General features: G+C 32.9%; 2 protein-coding genes across 3 annotated transcripts in view; one reads left to right on the top strand and one right to left on the bottom strand.

Moving 5' to 3' along the window:
- Positions 1-11,889, top strand: part of LOC113184980 (TATA box-binding protein-like 1) — a 32,717-nt gene extending 20,828 nt beyond the window's left edge. The window contains exons 2-7 of one of the 2 annotated variants that reach the window (XM_026391907.2): positions 4,737-4,809; positions 7,265-7,347; positions 7,513-7,576; positions 8,909-9,012; positions 9,106-9,200; positions 11,347-11,889. In XM_026391907.2, the coding sequence (XP_026247692.1) occupies positions 4,737-4,809; positions 7,265-7,347; positions 7,513-7,576; positions 8,909-9,012; positions 9,106-9,200; positions 11,347-11,426 (499 nt within the window). In that variant the 3' untranslated portion in view covers positions 11,427-11,889. Of the gene's footprint in view, positions 1-4,631; positions 4,810-7,264; positions 7,348-7,512; positions 7,577-8,908; positions 9,013-9,105; positions 9,201-11,346 lie in introns of both variants that reach the window. The other variant, XM_026391908.2, reaches the window with a different exon arrangement.
- Positions 11,471-16,762, bottom strand: part of Slc2a12 (solute carrier family 2 member 12) — a 54,446-nt gene continuing 49,154 nt past the window's right edge. The window contains exon 5 of the mRNA XM_026391906.2: positions 11,471-15,709. Within this exon, the coding sequence (XP_026247691.2) occupies positions 15,556-15,709 (154 nt within the window). The 3' untranslated portion in view covers positions 11,471-15,555. The remainder of the gene's footprint in view (positions 15,710-16,762) is intronic.

Raw genomic sequence — 16,762 nt, 5'->3', positions numbered from 1 at the left:
TAACATTTTGGCAGATATAAGTATAGAAATGCATACCTACATAGATAAAAAAATGAACTATCATTAGACTTAGGTAATATTTTGTTACTCTAACAAGCATTATGGATCTGTCTGAGCCCTTGTAGTTTTATACTTTACAAAATACATTTATCAGTATATTATATGAAACTTGTAGTTTATTTAAGCAGTTCCTTTTAGATGGACTTACAGATTGTCTATATTATTAGCAGAATTTCTGTGTATAGTCTTTTTTATAATTTGCTCAGTTCAGTTGTTTATCAAGATGCATGTTTATTACCAAGCTTGACTACAATTTCACATATGTATATTGACATTTTAAATTACTTGAATAATCATGAAGAAAAATTTTTTTTCCAAATTTAAGAGAATTTTTGGTTTACTCGCACCTTTGTCAGCACTACTTGGTGTTTACCAGTATGAATAAATGGTATCTCCTTCTTTTGTTAGCATTTTCTCAGTTGCTCATAAGTTTAATATGTGTATGAGTGAGTTTATACAGAGAACTTATAAATACTAACTTAATCTAAGAAATAATCATAGAATTTAAATATTACCAAAAGTAAGGGATCAATGAAAATACTGTATATCCAACTTTAGTAATACCTAAAACACTGGGTTGCAGTAGCCTTGAGTATTCATGCAAGAAAAGAGGAAAAAATAAAATTACATAGTAAGCATTCACCTTATTTTCCAATATAAGAAGTTAGGCAGATAATTAAACAGAGAGGATCAAATGCTTATGGTTTTGTTCTTTGAAAAAAATCGTAAAGCCTTTCAGCAAGATTGAGGGAAACAAAAAAGCACAAATAAAGGATACTAGAATTAAAAAGGATTTAACTGTACCAAAACAAATTTTTAAAGATTATTACGAAAACCATGAAGAATTACATGCCAAATTAAGTTAAAATACTTAACAATAGAAAATTTCATAGGAATATTTAGTTTAGCAAAACTGATTAAAGAATTAGGACATCAGTTGTATTAAAACTGATTTAGTGTTCTAGAAATCTGTCTAGCAAACAAGCAAGAAACAGGTCCACATAATTTTAAAATAAGGTCTTCTGAACTGTCTTCCAGAGAATTTAAGAATGAAAAGAAATTCCTGACTTGTCCAATGTGTCTAGCATAATCTCTACACCCAAACCAGATAGGACAGTATAAGAAAAGACTAGTATAGGCTAATTCTACTTCTGTATATAGGTGTAGCAGTCCTAAATGAAGTATTAGCAAATCAGATACATCAGTATATTTTTCAAAAATTATGACTTAATTCCTTTTGGGACATAATATGTATACATGTAAACATAATTTAAGAAAAATGTATAAGAATGATAAAAATTGATAGTAGAAGTTTACTGTGGAGGGGAGGAGGGATGAGAATGTGATAACAGGAGAAGTACCTTCAGGGAAACATAAATTGTGAGGTTTAATTTTGAAGGTGAATGGTGGGTACATAGATGTCCATTGTAATATTCTTTTTGCTCTTTCATATATATTAAATATTTCATGCAGTAATACTTCAGTTAGCAGGCTTGACAACTTGTGAGTTACTTTAAAATACCTGATGATCATTATTATCCAAAGAACATGTGTGAAGACATGAATTGGTGTGAATATACTATGTATACAACCAGAGATATGAAAAATTGTGCTCTATATGTGTAATAAGAATTGTAATGCATTCTGCTGTCGTATAAATAGAAAAAATACCTCATTTTCTGTAGAATGGCTTAAATATTCCTTTTGGAGCTATACAAACTAGTAAAAAAAATAAGTATAATAGCACACTTTTCATACACATTTTCATGGATATTGTGTTAAAGGGCTTGTTGGGAAGAAGAAGGTTCTTTCACATTCATATGAAAATAGGTGGCTTTGGTAATGTTTTCAGCCTTGCTAACAAGTTCTTTTTTTTTTTTTTTCATTCCTAGAATAAAAAGAAATTGTTTAGATATAGATATGGGGTTGAAATGTTGGATTTTATACCATTCCTTTCCAAATAATAACTGAACATTTACTCTTTGCCAGATGCAGTGTTGAGCTGTGGACACTTACGGACACATACCATATGTAATATGTAATACCACATTTAAGATGTGGTATTTGACCTCAAGAAGCTTAAAATTTGTGGGAAATAGATGATCTAGGTGCCAAATCATAGATAACATAATAGAGGCCATTTGGAATATTTCTTCCCAAGTAGGAATTAGTTTTTACCATTTTCTTATAACTATTTTGTTGTTTTAATTTAAACAAAGTTATATGTGTATATTTTCAGGAGTAATGTAAGCATTTTGAACTACTATTCATGTAGACATTTTTAACCCCCTGATGTATTATTTACACTTAAAACTGGAAGAGATAAAATAGGCCCCTAGATGCTTTGTAGAAATTGAAAATTGTCTGTTTCACTGGACTGCCTTTTTAGTTACCCTTTTTTAAAAGGGTATATGTTTAAGAAGTGAATATTTGTTAAATGCCATCTCTTAAGATGGCAGACTTGTTTTTTAAGCACTGCTTTTCCTATTGTATTTTTGATTATAGAAACTTCTTATTAAAGCCATAGTATTGTCTGAACCTGCATGCCAGTTTACTTGTCTAAAATATAACCACTTTATAATTTAGACTGAACTATTCCTATGACTTCATTTTTAGAATTTAAGTTGCTGGCATGTAAAAACCGTTGTCAATCTTGGATTAATTTCAAGGCTTCTTTGCATTCATAAAGATTTATTTTACCTCTTATTTCCTGTTTTTAATCCTACATATTGTCCTTGTATGGTTCCCCTCAGGCAATTTAGTAGCTTTAAAACTTCAAGTAGTAAATCTGAGTCAGTTTGTTTTAACCTGTTTGAGATATATATATATATATATATATACATATATATATATATATCTCAAATATATATATATATATATTTAAAGTATGTCATGAAACAGTAAACTTTATTTATTCTTCATTTAAAGTTTCTCCTTAAGTATTTGGTTTTTGTAGCCTCAGAGCTGTGTAGGAGCTTATATTGGGCCACATATAACAAAAACTCAAAATGAGGGGAATTGATTTTCTCTCACACATATGAGATCTAGAGTTAGGAAGTACAGAAATAATAAGAGCACAGCATCAGGACCAGGCTTCTTCTGTCTCATTTCATTGTTCCATGGTCCCAAATGGCTATTTCAGCTTTAGCGCTCATAACCAAATTCCAAGCAGCAAGAATGAAGGACAGAAAGGCAAAGGAATCCTTGGTGGCTTAGCTTGTCATTCTGAGCAGACATCCCAGGAAACAGTAACCATTTTATTTGTATATCATGAACCAGAACATAGTCTTGTGGCCACTTAACTGTGTCCGTTGCCAAGGAGCCTGAATTCTCTAGTATTTTATTTCTATTACAGTGTACCCAGCTAGACATCTGGATTCTGGTCATTATAAAGGAAGAGTAAAATTGATGTTAGAATAAGCACCCTAGAGCCTCTGCCTCACAGTTATTTCACAGTTTTTGTAGAAAAAAGCTTGGTAGTGATCAGATGGCTTGATAAATTGGCTATAGTATAATATAATCATGGCAAGTAATATGAGGAAATCTCTGATCTGCCTGTTGATTTGTACTTTCATCAACAGCCACTGTCATTTACTGTGTTGTTATTTTCCAAATATATGTGTTTCCTACTTTTCATACATTATTATCATTTTCAAAAATTTTTATTCTAATCTGGGGATTGAACCTAGGGCTTCATGGTTTTAAGCAGCATTCTACCACTGTGCGACACCCCCAGCCCTCTCATTCAGTTTTTATGCAATATTCACACCACTCTGGTAGGCACTATTTCATATTACAAATGACAGTACTAAGCACAGCAGTCTCCACTGCCAACCTTGCCCCACCTCGTGTACGTAGAAATGACTTGGGGTAGCTCAGACATACACAAGAAACAAAAACAAAATTATATGCACAGTAAAGGGAATATGGGAATATAAAAGCAAATCTAGTGAAGTGTGGGAACAATTGATAGAAAATTGAATGTGGTTTTATAGAGATGTAAGTAGACTTGCTCTGTCTTGTTTATCTGCTTTATTAAAAACTAAAAGGCAAAAAAAGAAGGAATTTTCTCTTTGATCTCTTGGCATGCTTATTGTTTTAGTCATTTAATAATTCAAATCCTTGTATAGAATACTAGTTTTTCATATTCTGTCTTCAAAGAATCATAAAATAATCATAGTATATTATTATATTTGCTGATTTGTATGTATGTAAGGTGAGAGTTAGAAAAGGCAAATATCCATTGTTTATTTTTTAAAATGCTGAAACCCAAATAGCATTTTTTAGCTGGCTATAGATCATGTGCTTAGTAAAATGTAGGGCTTGCCTATTTATTTATATCAATGCTGTTATTATAAGAGTCTTGTAAAATTAATATTGGTATTGCATAGCTATTTGTTAGACCTTTGCTTATACACACAAGTATGTTAGCTCCTTGAGGACAACAGAGTTTGCCTTATTCATTTTTTTTCCTCTAGTGTCCTTGGCATAACAGGAAGTATCAGTGAGTAAAGAATTAATGAATGTCTAGAAAAGGAGTTTAATGACTTTTATTTTGTTTTATTTCTCAGGATGTGATCTTCGTGGCCAGAAGCTAAGTTTTAAACTACCCCAATGGATGCAGACAGTGATGTTGCATTGGACATTCTAATTACAAATGTAGTCTGTGTTTTTAGAACAAGATGCCATTTGAACTTAAGAAAGATTGCTTTGGAGGGAGCAAATGTAATTTATAAGCGTGATGTTGGGGTAAGTATTTGAATTTTGTATGTGTACTATCATAACCTAATTTTATACTTCTATGAATGATACTACAGATAGTTTATGAATACCTTACTATGTGCTAGTTGTACTCCATAGGTTGTTGAGTCCTGAAGACAGTGGCCCCTCCTCTCATGGAGGTAGCAAATTTTGGAAATTACCTATCTTTGAGTCTTAGCAAAGAATTCATTGGTTAGACATGTTATTCTCTCAGTTTTTTAAAAATAATTAGATATGTGTTTATTAGACTTTTATCTGGCTCTGCTGACATATGTTTCACTCAGAAAGATAGCATTCTTTAAGAAAGCATCATTAGAACTGCTAAAATTATCCTCAGAAATAATTCTAAAGATTGTTTACCAGTCACCCATCACTAGTTTGATAATATTTCTGGTTTGTAATTTATCTGCAAAGCACCTTTTACTTGTAAAATGAGAAATCATGATTCCTGTATATACTTCTACCAGGATTTTTGGTAAATTTATACATCTATACCTGTATAGATATATACATTGCTTTGTGTATTCATATAACTCTGTTGAATCTACAAAAAGGCCATGCATTTTAGGAAGATTTTACTGCTAAGGTGACAAATCATCACTGATTCTCTTGTAATTTCAACTCCAGAATCTAGGCTAGGGCTGGGGGAGTAGGCATGTGTGGATGGGGAGGGAGAAAAATGTGTTTCCTTAGTGTTCTTACAGCTTGTTCAACAGGCAGATCTCTCAATGTCTTTGAACTGAAGAAAGGGACCTTTATATTTCAAATGTACTTAAATTTAATTATATTTGAATAGTGCTCTAATATATACTTTTTGTAGTATGTTAGCTGTCATAGTGTTATTTAGTAGCCAAGATAGATAGATAATTTTCTTTCTTGACAAGTTGTTAAAAATAATACGGCCCAGAACATTAAAATTTTAGTTTTTATTCAGCTTGTAACATTTAAAATAAAAGCCTTTACTATTAATAAGTAGTAATAAAATGTAAGGGTTTTGAGATTAACAACATAAATAACAATGGATATTTATTTATTTGGTTTATATAAACTGAAATTGATGAATAAATTAATCTTATATATCTATTATGAAAATTAAGAATGTATCTGAAGGCTTTCTTGAAGCTCTAAAAATTAAATGCCAGTGTAACTAAGTAAATTATCATTAGTTCTTAGTACTAGAAACAAAACTAGAATGAATTAAATTCAATTAAAATGTTCCGTGAACCACAATTAAAGCCTTTCTAGTTCACCAGTGATATGATTTTCCCTTTAAAACAGGAATAAATTTGTCTTCTAAAAAGTTTAGAAAGGAAAATGTGAAACATTGCTCTAGTATTTTAGCATGATGACATGGAGAGATTTTTTTTTTCTAGGAAGGTTGACTGAGAAGTTTTAGGTGATGGAGAAACTGGTGGTGAGAAGCATTTAAATGTAATATAAACTCAGTCCAATGTTTCTCAGTCAGTTGTGTATGAAATTTTATGAGGTATTTTATTCATTGTCATTTTTGGCAGTTTTAAGTCTCTCCAAATTTAGTAATGTTCTAGTTTGATAATATTGCCTATGACAAAAAAACTAAAAATGTAACTAGAGTTTTAAGGAGACATGCCTGATTTATTATGTTACATTATCCCAGTAAGCATTTATTTCTTTCTTACACATAATAATGGACATGTAATAAGTATTTCCATAAATCAAAAGTTAAAATGAAAATTTAAATTTACATATTATCTTAGACCTTAATCCTTGACCTATTAATTCAGACTGTGTAGATAATTTTGTTCTATCCCAGACCTTTAAATGCCTTTTATATATAAGGAATCTAAAATTACATTTCTCGCTCTGACATTTCTCTTGCTCTGAAGATTTCATTGAGGAGCTTGAGCATGTAACAGGCTTCTCAACTCTAGGATGCAATATAATGTAGCGATGGGTACCATGAAGCAGAATAAAGCAGGGCTACAAATTAGAGAACAGTGAAGGAATGGGTGTTGCCATTAGATTGATCAGGGTCTGTATGGAGGTCATGTGTGGTGAGAGATCAGAATGAAGTGAAGATATTGAGGGAAGAATGTTCCAAATGTAAGACACAGCTTCTCCAAAGCTCCTGATGTGCAAACAGATTTGGCATGTGTAAGGATCCATGAAAGTTCCATTGATGTGACTAGAGTAGAAAGAGTTGAACTGTTTGTTTTTATAGTTTGTTGATACCAAGTATGTAGTGAGAAATTTATGTGGATCTTGTTTTTTAATTAATTAAATATTTAATGAGATTAATTGTGTTCTCTATTCAGTCTTGAACTAAATTTCATTTTGGGTGATTTAGAGAGAAGTTAACTTTGAATAAGCTTGGAATAATACTTAGACATTGGCATGGCTACACAAAATAGAACCATACATGAAAATTAACAATCATTAGGTAATCAGATTATTTTTTTTCCAGAAAGTATTAATGAAGCTTAGAAAACCTAGAATTACAGCTACAATTTGGTCCTCAGGAAAAATTATTTGCACTGGAGCAACAAGGTAAATGTTTCTTGGATTCTTAGTTTTTTATTTTTTACTTTCCCCCCATGGAAAGGGTACTTTTCGTAGACTTAAAAACAAAGTTCTATGTAAAGTTGGTTATGTTCCTCAGTATGAAGTATTTTTTCCTGTGTAACTTGGTCTTTTTCTTTCCTTAAAACATAGTGAAGAAGAAGCTAAATTTGGTGCCAGACGTTTAGCCCGCAGTCTGCAGAAATTAGGTTTTCAGGTAATATTTTCAAAAATTACACAAAACTGCAAATATTCAAGGATTTATTTTTGTAAAATAGAATTCGTATGATTGACTTTTTCTGAGTTTTATATACTGCCCTTCAGCATGAAAATTTGGTAGCAAAACTTGGCTATGTGGATATTTTAAAAAGATCCTGGCTTTTCCTAATCTCCTTTCCTTTAAAGAAACTTGTTCCCTTTCAAGTTAATTGTCAAAAATGCCAGACCTGCAAGGCCCTGGTGACGTGGACACACTGGTTAGCAGGCTTATTGCTGTCGGCCTTTTCAAATATTTGTACAGACAAAACTTTGAAATAAATTATTATTTATTATGAACCTGCTAGATCACTTGCAAATGATGACTAAGTGGAAGAGAAGGGCGAAATAGTCCTTAAAGATGTGGGCCAGGCTGTTTGGGATTTGGATGTTTATAGTGTTGGGAAGTTTAGTTTCTTTCTGATGACCTTAAGTCTTAGAAGGAGCTGAACTGCTGATGGGGAGTGGGGTTGGAGAGTGGGGCAGGGCCTGGGGGATGCTGGCACTTGAGGAGAGTGGCAGTAGAAGTCTAGAGGTGAAGCTACGTGATAGTGAGGCCACTTGACACTTTTCTGGCTTTCTACTGCTTTGTGTAAGTAATACTGACTTGGAGGATAGACAGTGCACCCAAAATTGTGGTTTTAGGAGGAATGTTGGTAAAGATAAGGAGATGAAACAATTCAAGATGTTGGTAGGAGTGGCTGAAGTTATTAATGTGAAGAGAACATTTTCAGCCTGGGAACTGCTTTTCTTAGAATAGGATTAGAAACATTGAGGGCAAACCCAGCTTTTTAAAAACAGTGTATGATTCTAGACCCCAAGGAAAATAAACCTCTAGTTACATTCAAGGAAATGTCTTTTTACCTTAATGATTATTAAAAAAACATCTGACCTTTGGAATCCAATGTACAGTCTCTCCATTTACTGACTTTTTAAAGTGACAGCTTTTCCATTTTGACTCCTTAAGGAAGAATTAATTTAACTTTTTCCTTACTATTCTTGTTTCTTTGATGGTTCAAACTGTCTCATTTAAATTAACAAATTATATACAAGATTTAAAAATCCTCAAATGTGCCATTTTAATCATGCAGATATCTCAGATTTTACTATTTTTTTAAATGAAGTTTTTGAGCTTTTTTTCTTTCATTGAATTACAGCTTTTAATACTAAACAACTTATAATACTAAATTCATACTCAGGATGTTTGGTTCTCTGTATAAGAGTAGAAAGTTAATAAAGAGTGTAGATTCTTTTGTTGCAAAATAATTCACTGAGTTTCACTTCTCTCCCAAAGGTAATATTTACAGATTTTAAGGTTGTTAATGTTTTGGCAGTTTGTAACATGCCCTTTGAAATCCGTTTGCCAGAATTCACAAAGAACAATAGACCTCATGCCAGGTAGGTCTTTGAAGAATCAAGATAACTTAAAAATTTGAGATTACCCATCAGACTGTAAATATTCATATTAATTTTGGCATTTTTAAAATATAGTTATGAACCTGAACTTCATCCTGCTGTGTGCTATCGGATAAAGTCTCTAAGAGCTACATTACAGATTTTTTCAACAGGAAGTATCACAGTAACAGGTAATGTGTGATGTTGAAACCAAACTTGTCAATTATAGACCAAATAATATAAGAGATGTGTACACTAAGATAGAAATAATGCCTAATTTGTCCCCTTTCAGTCACTACTTCTGCACTTCAAGGGCAGTAAGTCTTCTGACCTTTTTTTTTTTTTTTTTTTTTATGAGAGAGAATTTTTTTTTAATATTTATTTTTTAGTTTTTTCAGTGGACATAACATCTTTATTTTATTTTTATGTGGTGTTGAGGATCAAACCCAGCACCCCGCACATGCCAGGCGAGTGTGTTACCGCTTGAGCCACATCCCCAGCCCTAAGTCTTCTTTTTACCTTATCATAGATAAGTCTTCCCTCCTTTTGTATTATTTGTACATTTTATATCCTGTTTTGTGTCTAATTTCATTCTCCATTATCTTAGTGAGATCATTCATTCTCATTGTTGTATAGAATCCAGTGTCCGAATGTACTCCATAGGCGTTTCATTAGTTTTCAGATTGGAGCTTTTAAGAACATTCTAATATGTATCTTCATAGTATTTTTTTAAATTTATGATATCTTATAAAAAACCCAAGAGAAACCCAGTCTCTGAACTTCATAGAGATTTTACATAATTAGAATATCCAAATATAGTTGGTACCTATTTGTTACGTGTGTTTTGTTATATCTTTTGAAATTAAAACAAGTATTTGGGAAGGAGTAGTTTCGGGAGACTAGCAAACATGTCAAAGGGCAGCATTAGCATACAAGATGATTCTTAAAGGTGCTGTGATTGTGAATCAAGCAGAGGCATTGCATGAGAGCCAGTAGGTGCATGTTAGGCAAAATTGAGTTGAGGAACAATTCTTTAGTCTTGCAAAATGGCTTTTTATTCCTTTAATTCTTAGAGGAGAAACATTAACAAGTAAGTTTTAATTTTGACCATCTGTGGATTTTCACATCTTCCTTGGGAACTTTTAAAGCCAATTGCCAGGATCCTGCCTGAATCTTAAAAACTGGGTGGTAGAGAACAAGTCTGTTCGTTCCCTTTCAGCTATCTGTTTCTATACTTTGAAACCTGAACTTCTAAGAATATCTACAATGTACTGTTAAGTCCTGCTAAATATAGAATTAAGAACTCATGTGTAAAAATTTGTTTATTGAGTTGATGGACAATTAGACAATATAACAACAAATTGAATACAGTTGACCTAGTTAATTACCATGCAATATACATGGACACCTGGAATATCCTGTGAAATGTTAACAATTCAGTGAACACCTTCTGAATGGTTTCTGTAAGGAAAGTTCTATACTATGTGGAGGGGGTGAGGTGAGGTGAGTCAGAAAAGAGCAGACCAATACAAGACATGTTCAAAACCTTCAGAGTCTACAATGAGTGGATCTTGTAAATATTCACAGTTTTTCAAAATGGGTAATTATACATTGGTGAAACCATTTTATTCAAAATTTTGTGAAAATATTTTTATACCTTTTTTTTGGTTTGTTTTTAGCTACTTAAATAAATAAAAGATTATATTTTTAAAAGTTGTTCCAGAGCTGTACAGATTAATTTATATGTAGCATTACCTCACTGCCTTCCCCACTCATTGATTTGGATAAACTCTGAGGTTACACGGACCAAATTAGTAATAAAAATGCATTCCAAGTAATAGTAAATTTATGAGGAATTTTAGACTACATAGTATAAAAAAGCCAATATTTCAATAGCAGCTTTATTTTACTTTGCTATGTTCCTCCATATTCCTCTGAGTCTCAGTTGTAGTCTAACCAAAAGCTAGAAAACAGTAAACAAAAAAGATAGTGGGTGTCTAGTCCTGTGTGTTATTCTTCCCTGTGCATATTTTTGTGCTTTTTATTCTCCTCCATGATGGGGTAGTTTTGTTTGTTTATTTTTACTTCTTTTCATACTGGTACCCTAAAACAAAATGAATAACACATTTGGTGTTTCAGATTTCTTTTAATTATGCACACACAAAAAATTGTGTTCTCTGATTCCTATTAAATTTTTTTTCTTGATTCTTTTTGTGGTTGTTTGTATGATGATGTATGTGAATTTGATATTCTAAAGTAGATGATATTTTTAACTGAAAAATCAGTATTTCCTAGCTTCTCAGCTCTTCTCAACCTTTTCAATTGTGTTCATTTCAGGGCCCAATGTAAAGGCTGTGGCTACTGCTGTGGAACAAATATACCCATTTGTGTTTGAAAGCAGGAAAGAAATTTTATAACTCATCACTTAATTGGTTAGAATCTCTAACTGAGCACCTTTTAAAACCTGCTGCACATTGGACTCAAAGCAAAAGGAAAACTGGACCAACAGTAATTGAGGAAATAGACTCTTTTATTCACTCACGGCTACAGTGTAAGCTCCAGTCCCTTTGGATTTTATTTCAAACTTTGCTGTAATATAAAAAGGAAGTTTACAAGACATGACATTGCTGCTTTTACAAAAGGACATTCTATTTATTTTCGCAGTAATTCTCATGTCCCCATAAGCAGAGCTGTCACAATGTGCACTACCTTAAATTGTTTTATTGTTGTCATTGTAATTTTTTTCCAGTTTGAGCTAATGTGTTTTATTTGTGAATAGTCTTTTACATTTTTGTATGCTGAATATGGGCACCAAAGAACCTGTAAAAGTTATCTTTTTCAATTGAATGTGCACAAATAAAAGTTTGGAAAAGATCTTTATTCATATCCATTCTGTAACTTTTATTCCCCATTTTCTATTTTAACAAAAATTGTATTCATAATTTTTTTTTTAAATCTATGCAAGTTTAGACTTTGGCTAAAGTGTGTTAGCTTATTTTTGAAGTGTATTTTGTATATATATATATGTATATGCTGTGTGTGTAAAGTATCTTTTCATGCTCTGTTACCAAATAACAAATAGGAAATTTTTTTCTTGGGGATTAGAAGTAAACACTTGTATATACTCTAGGGAACTGGGTAGGACTTTATAAAGGATAATGTTTTATGTTGCTAATTTAATATGATAGAAAATGTTAAATAACTTTTAAAAGTTAAGAAATTGTAGTTTTTAAAAAAGAAGCCTCTTTCCCACTAGATGAATATGAGAAAGAAGCTGTGATGGGTGGTACCTCATCTGTTACCTTTGTTATTCTGGAGAGACTCTGTAGTTGTAGGGAAGTGATTAAGGTTCTTGGTGCTCAAGGCTATATTAAGAGTCCTGTCAGAAGTTGATAACATTGTGTAGTTTTAACAAGAAGTGCCCACAAGCTGCCTCTGTGCCACAGTATAATTATAATATAGTTGAACTTGAACTTGAAAGCCATTTTGCAAGTTATGTCTTTCCCTTTACTGTGTTTTATTTAATGGAGCTAAAGAGTGGCAATTCAGTGTATAGGATTGCAAAGCTTAAAATTATTATAAATAAGTGTTTATGAAGCAGTGGCCTCTGGCTCACCCTGAGCCTTGGAATGGTAGCACAGGATCGATCAGTCTGCAGTTGCACTCTTCTTACATGTAGGAGTTTAGCATAATTAACAGTGGTTTTACCAAGAAATACAGCTGTGTAGAGTTGAATCAGCTTCTCAGTAGAAATTTAGTAAAATCAGTATTCCAACTGTGTCCCGAAAACCTGAATTACCAAAATGTCTTGAAACATTTGTAAAATCTTACAACATCTGAACCTTCATGTTCAGTACATTTTCCATACCATATTATAAAACCTTGAAAACCTAGCTTAAGCACTGCACTGAACAATATTTTCTGTATATTTTTATCTTCTTTCTCTCAAAGCCTTCCCCTACCCTGTCACTCCCTCAAATGTAGGAGGCAAAAGCTAACTTTTATACTTTATTTCTTATGAAAGATTCAAGTGTGTGTGTTTTCGAATTTTATTCTTTTTTTTCCTACATTTGTGTTTATTTGCTTCATTTCAAGATCAGTAGGATACTAAACTCATAAATACAAAGAATATTACTAGATGAAAGAATTATAGGTAGACTTTTTTAAATTTGAGATTTTTCCACTTAGTTTTAATAAACAGTCATAAGTAAATTGTCCTGCAGTGTTCACAAAAAATAGTGGGGCGGGGGAGAAGAATTATACAACTAAGGTGCAGATCCAGGTAATTTAACATTTTCAGTATTCAGATGACTTGAGAACCTTGCAGATCAGTAGAAATGAAAATGTTTTCTCTGATGGAGAGGAAAGCTAGCCTGAACAGGTCTGGATTTAGGTTGCTACATGTATGCTCACCACCTGGCAGTGTTTGTGGGTGATCCACTAAGCATGACAAAGCTGGGAAGAAGCAAGTGTGTCTGATGTCTTCTGGCTTTCCACAAGTACTGTACATTTTTTATATAAATAAAAGCTGTGAATATATACATACAAATTATAAGTATTACCCCCTTTTTATTTTTGAAAACCAAAAGGCTTCATTTGGTGGGTGGGGGGGACAAGTATTGGGTAAAAATGAATCTGAAGACAAAATGGCCTGCTCACAAACTCAGGATGATAAAAGGAAAATATAAGAGAATGTTTAAGACACTGAAGTTGAAGTTACTAGTAGTAAACCTTCTTGGTTTATTTTCTGCCCATTTGCAATGAATGGCCAAACCAAGAAATAGCTTAAGTATAAATGGTGTTTGAACTTGAAAGGAATTATGTTACAATTTAAAAAAAAAATACCTTAAACAATCTGTGATGCTTAGAAAAAAACAAACAAAACCAAGATAACATGAAAACCTGACTTGTATTTTTAAAATCCTGGCATGTAACTCTTAAGTTAAACTGATCCTCTGCAGAACACATTTTGCCTTCTTGTTCCAAAACAAAAGCACACTCTAATTTGCATAGGAGGGAATCAATATCTATTTTGCTCCTTCCTGCCAACTTTTAATTTTAGATGGTACATCTCAGAACCATACTTTTAGTCATTTTCCTGAGTCTTTGATATTAATGATTTACTATTTATATAGACTTATAGTCTTTTCCACTTTTTAAATAAGAGAATTTAGTAGATCATGTACCTTTTATCAAACTGGGACAGTTTGTTAGCTAAATACTGGGGTTTTGATACAAAGGATTCTCTTATGATCAATCATTTTTAAAAATTATTTTTCAAGTTAGGTTGTTCATGCATTAAAAGTTTTTATGTGTCTTCCATAGTTTATATTAGTAATCTAATGGGTTTCTACTTAAGTGGTTCTAGATTCTTTATTATAGATTTTCTTTCATTCTGAATTCTCTTGATGAAATACTTATCTAGTCTTAAATTCAACTGGAGAAATGCAGAATAGAGCAATTCATTACTGTTGGGTAAAAATCCCACTGGATGTTTGCTGGTTTGGTTGGCCATCTCTTGTTTCATCACAGAGAAGAACATAGGGAATGGTCCTAATTTCTGAATGTCATTTATTATGTCTGTATTGTTCTGAATGTCAGCATCATTTATAGCCTCTCTGCCATAACCTGAGGTAGAGATATTCCTGAGACATGGGAGGAATTGCAGGAAACCATGGATTACTAAAAATTAGGAGAGTCTTCCAAGGAGAAAATTTATAGGTTTGACCTACTAACATAAACCTAATTGCTTAGAGATTTAGATAAATAACCTAATGGACTGATTCCTTTTCTGGTGTTTTACTAATAGCTACTTCTAAATAAATATGGTCCCAAGATTTTAAAATTGTCCTCTTTAATCATTTAAAAAAATGGAAAATGCTTATTTTTCTCAAGTATCACACAGAATTTTCTTTTAATATTTTATATTAACATGAAAGTCATAATAGTAGTATATATTTTGCATTAAATTTTACTTCATAATTCATAAGATAAGCTCCCATAATCTTTATTCTTGTAGAACTGTAACTAGGAATTACCACAAAATCCTAGCCAGGAGCCTATCCTAATCTAGAACACGTGTGTAACTAAATTGTCTACATTGCGTGTCCTGGTTCTTTTTTACACGAGACCCGGTGCAAATAGTATCTTAGTAGGCAAAAATGTAAGCTTGGATCCAGAACACTTGTGTTTCTGAATAATAAAGCTGCAACTGGCCTCCATACATAGCTTAAGGCAAAGGTTGATCTCCTTACTAGGATTTAGTCTTTAAAAGCCTTCGGTGTGAAGGAGAAAGTATTGAACCAGCCAGTGTTTTCTTTAACCTGATATCTTGCTCCAAAAAAAAAAAAAATTAGGGCCATGTATCTCATCTACCTTTTGAGATTCCTTTGGGGAAGAGGGAATTAAAGGAAGTCTATAATTTCAGGTGTCCCTTTAAAAATAGCTTACGACACTGAATAAAAACCTGGGGGTGGGGAGAGGAGGGTAAATATGCCACTGGTAGTGCTTTCATCCTGTATCAGCATTCCTAAGGCCTTGAGACCATTAGGTCTCTGGAGAAAGCTGCTTTGGTTGTCCCCTTCCACACAGCTTTTTACACTCCAGGAGCTGCTCTTGGGGTTTTCTTTTTTGAAGCTGTGTTGGCATTAATTCTTCTTGGTGATGACTCATAAAACAAATGTTGTTTTTCACATAGTTCCTGAAAGAGAAAGAAGCACTCATGAAAATGTCATTCTTAGTTTCCATACTTGAAAAAAAATAGGCATGCTGTTATTTTTTAAATCACCCTGGAGTTTTAATGTTTTGGCTATGCAAAAATGTTTTATTGTGAAGCCTCTTATATCATGAAATATATAAACCCTAGAACCTGGGTCAATTTCATGCAAAAAGTAAGGTGTAAGTTAGGGTGTGTTCTCAGAACACAACCCCTATGACTCTGCAGGCCAGGCTTCCAAGGGTTAGAAAGAGAACCAAAGTGAGGGCTAGGGATTTAGCTCATTTGGTAGAGCTCTTGCCTCACATGTACAAGGAAGGCCCTGGGTTCAATCCTTAGTACTGCAAAAAATAAAAAATAACTAGTGGAGATTTTATCCCAAGTCCTATCTCATTTTCTTCCATTTCTCAGATTCCACCACTACGCCTGTATTTACATCTATATATTTTGGCTTCTTTATTGTCCACTCATTTCTGCATGAATAAGTTCTTTTCTACAAGGTTATTCCCACCAGCATAAAATATGCTTTAGTATTTTATCTTTATTTTACAAATATCTTTCAAAGATCTTTTTTCTATAATTTAACCACTTAATCAAGCGGCTGTGCCCTGGTAGGTGGAAAGGATGGAACTGCATAAAGACTCCTGCTTTCAAAGCTTAGGTTTTCCCAGGGGAGACAAGCATGTAAGCATATAATTTAAGTAAAAGTGCTGGTGGGAAAAGTAAGCAGTAAAAAGGGAAAAGAATGACTTTGGGGGAAAGATTGTATCATACAGTAACATGGGGCCGGGCATAGTGGCACACTCCTGCAATCCCAGTGGCTTAGGAGGTTGAGGCAGAAGAATCATAAGTTCAAAGTTAGAGGCCCTAAGCAATTTAGCAAGACCCTGTCTCCAAATAAACATAAAAAAGGGATGAGGATGTGGCTCAGTGGTTAAGTGCCCTGGGTTAAACCCGGGGTAGGGGAGGGGAGGATTAGGTCAGAAACTGGGATAAGAATTCCAGTGAACTGAAAGGTACAAGCAGGGATATTGGTTG

Source organism: Urocitellus parryii, chromosome 8, assembly GCF_045843805.1.
Source record: "Urocitellus parryii isolate mUroPar1 chromosome 8, mUroPar1.hap1, whole genome shotgun sequence".
NCBI lineage: Eukaryota > Metazoa > Chordata > Mammalia > Rodentia > Sciuridae > Urocitellus > Urocitellus parryii.
This window is presented reverse-complemented; position numbering and strand designations above follow the sequence as displayed.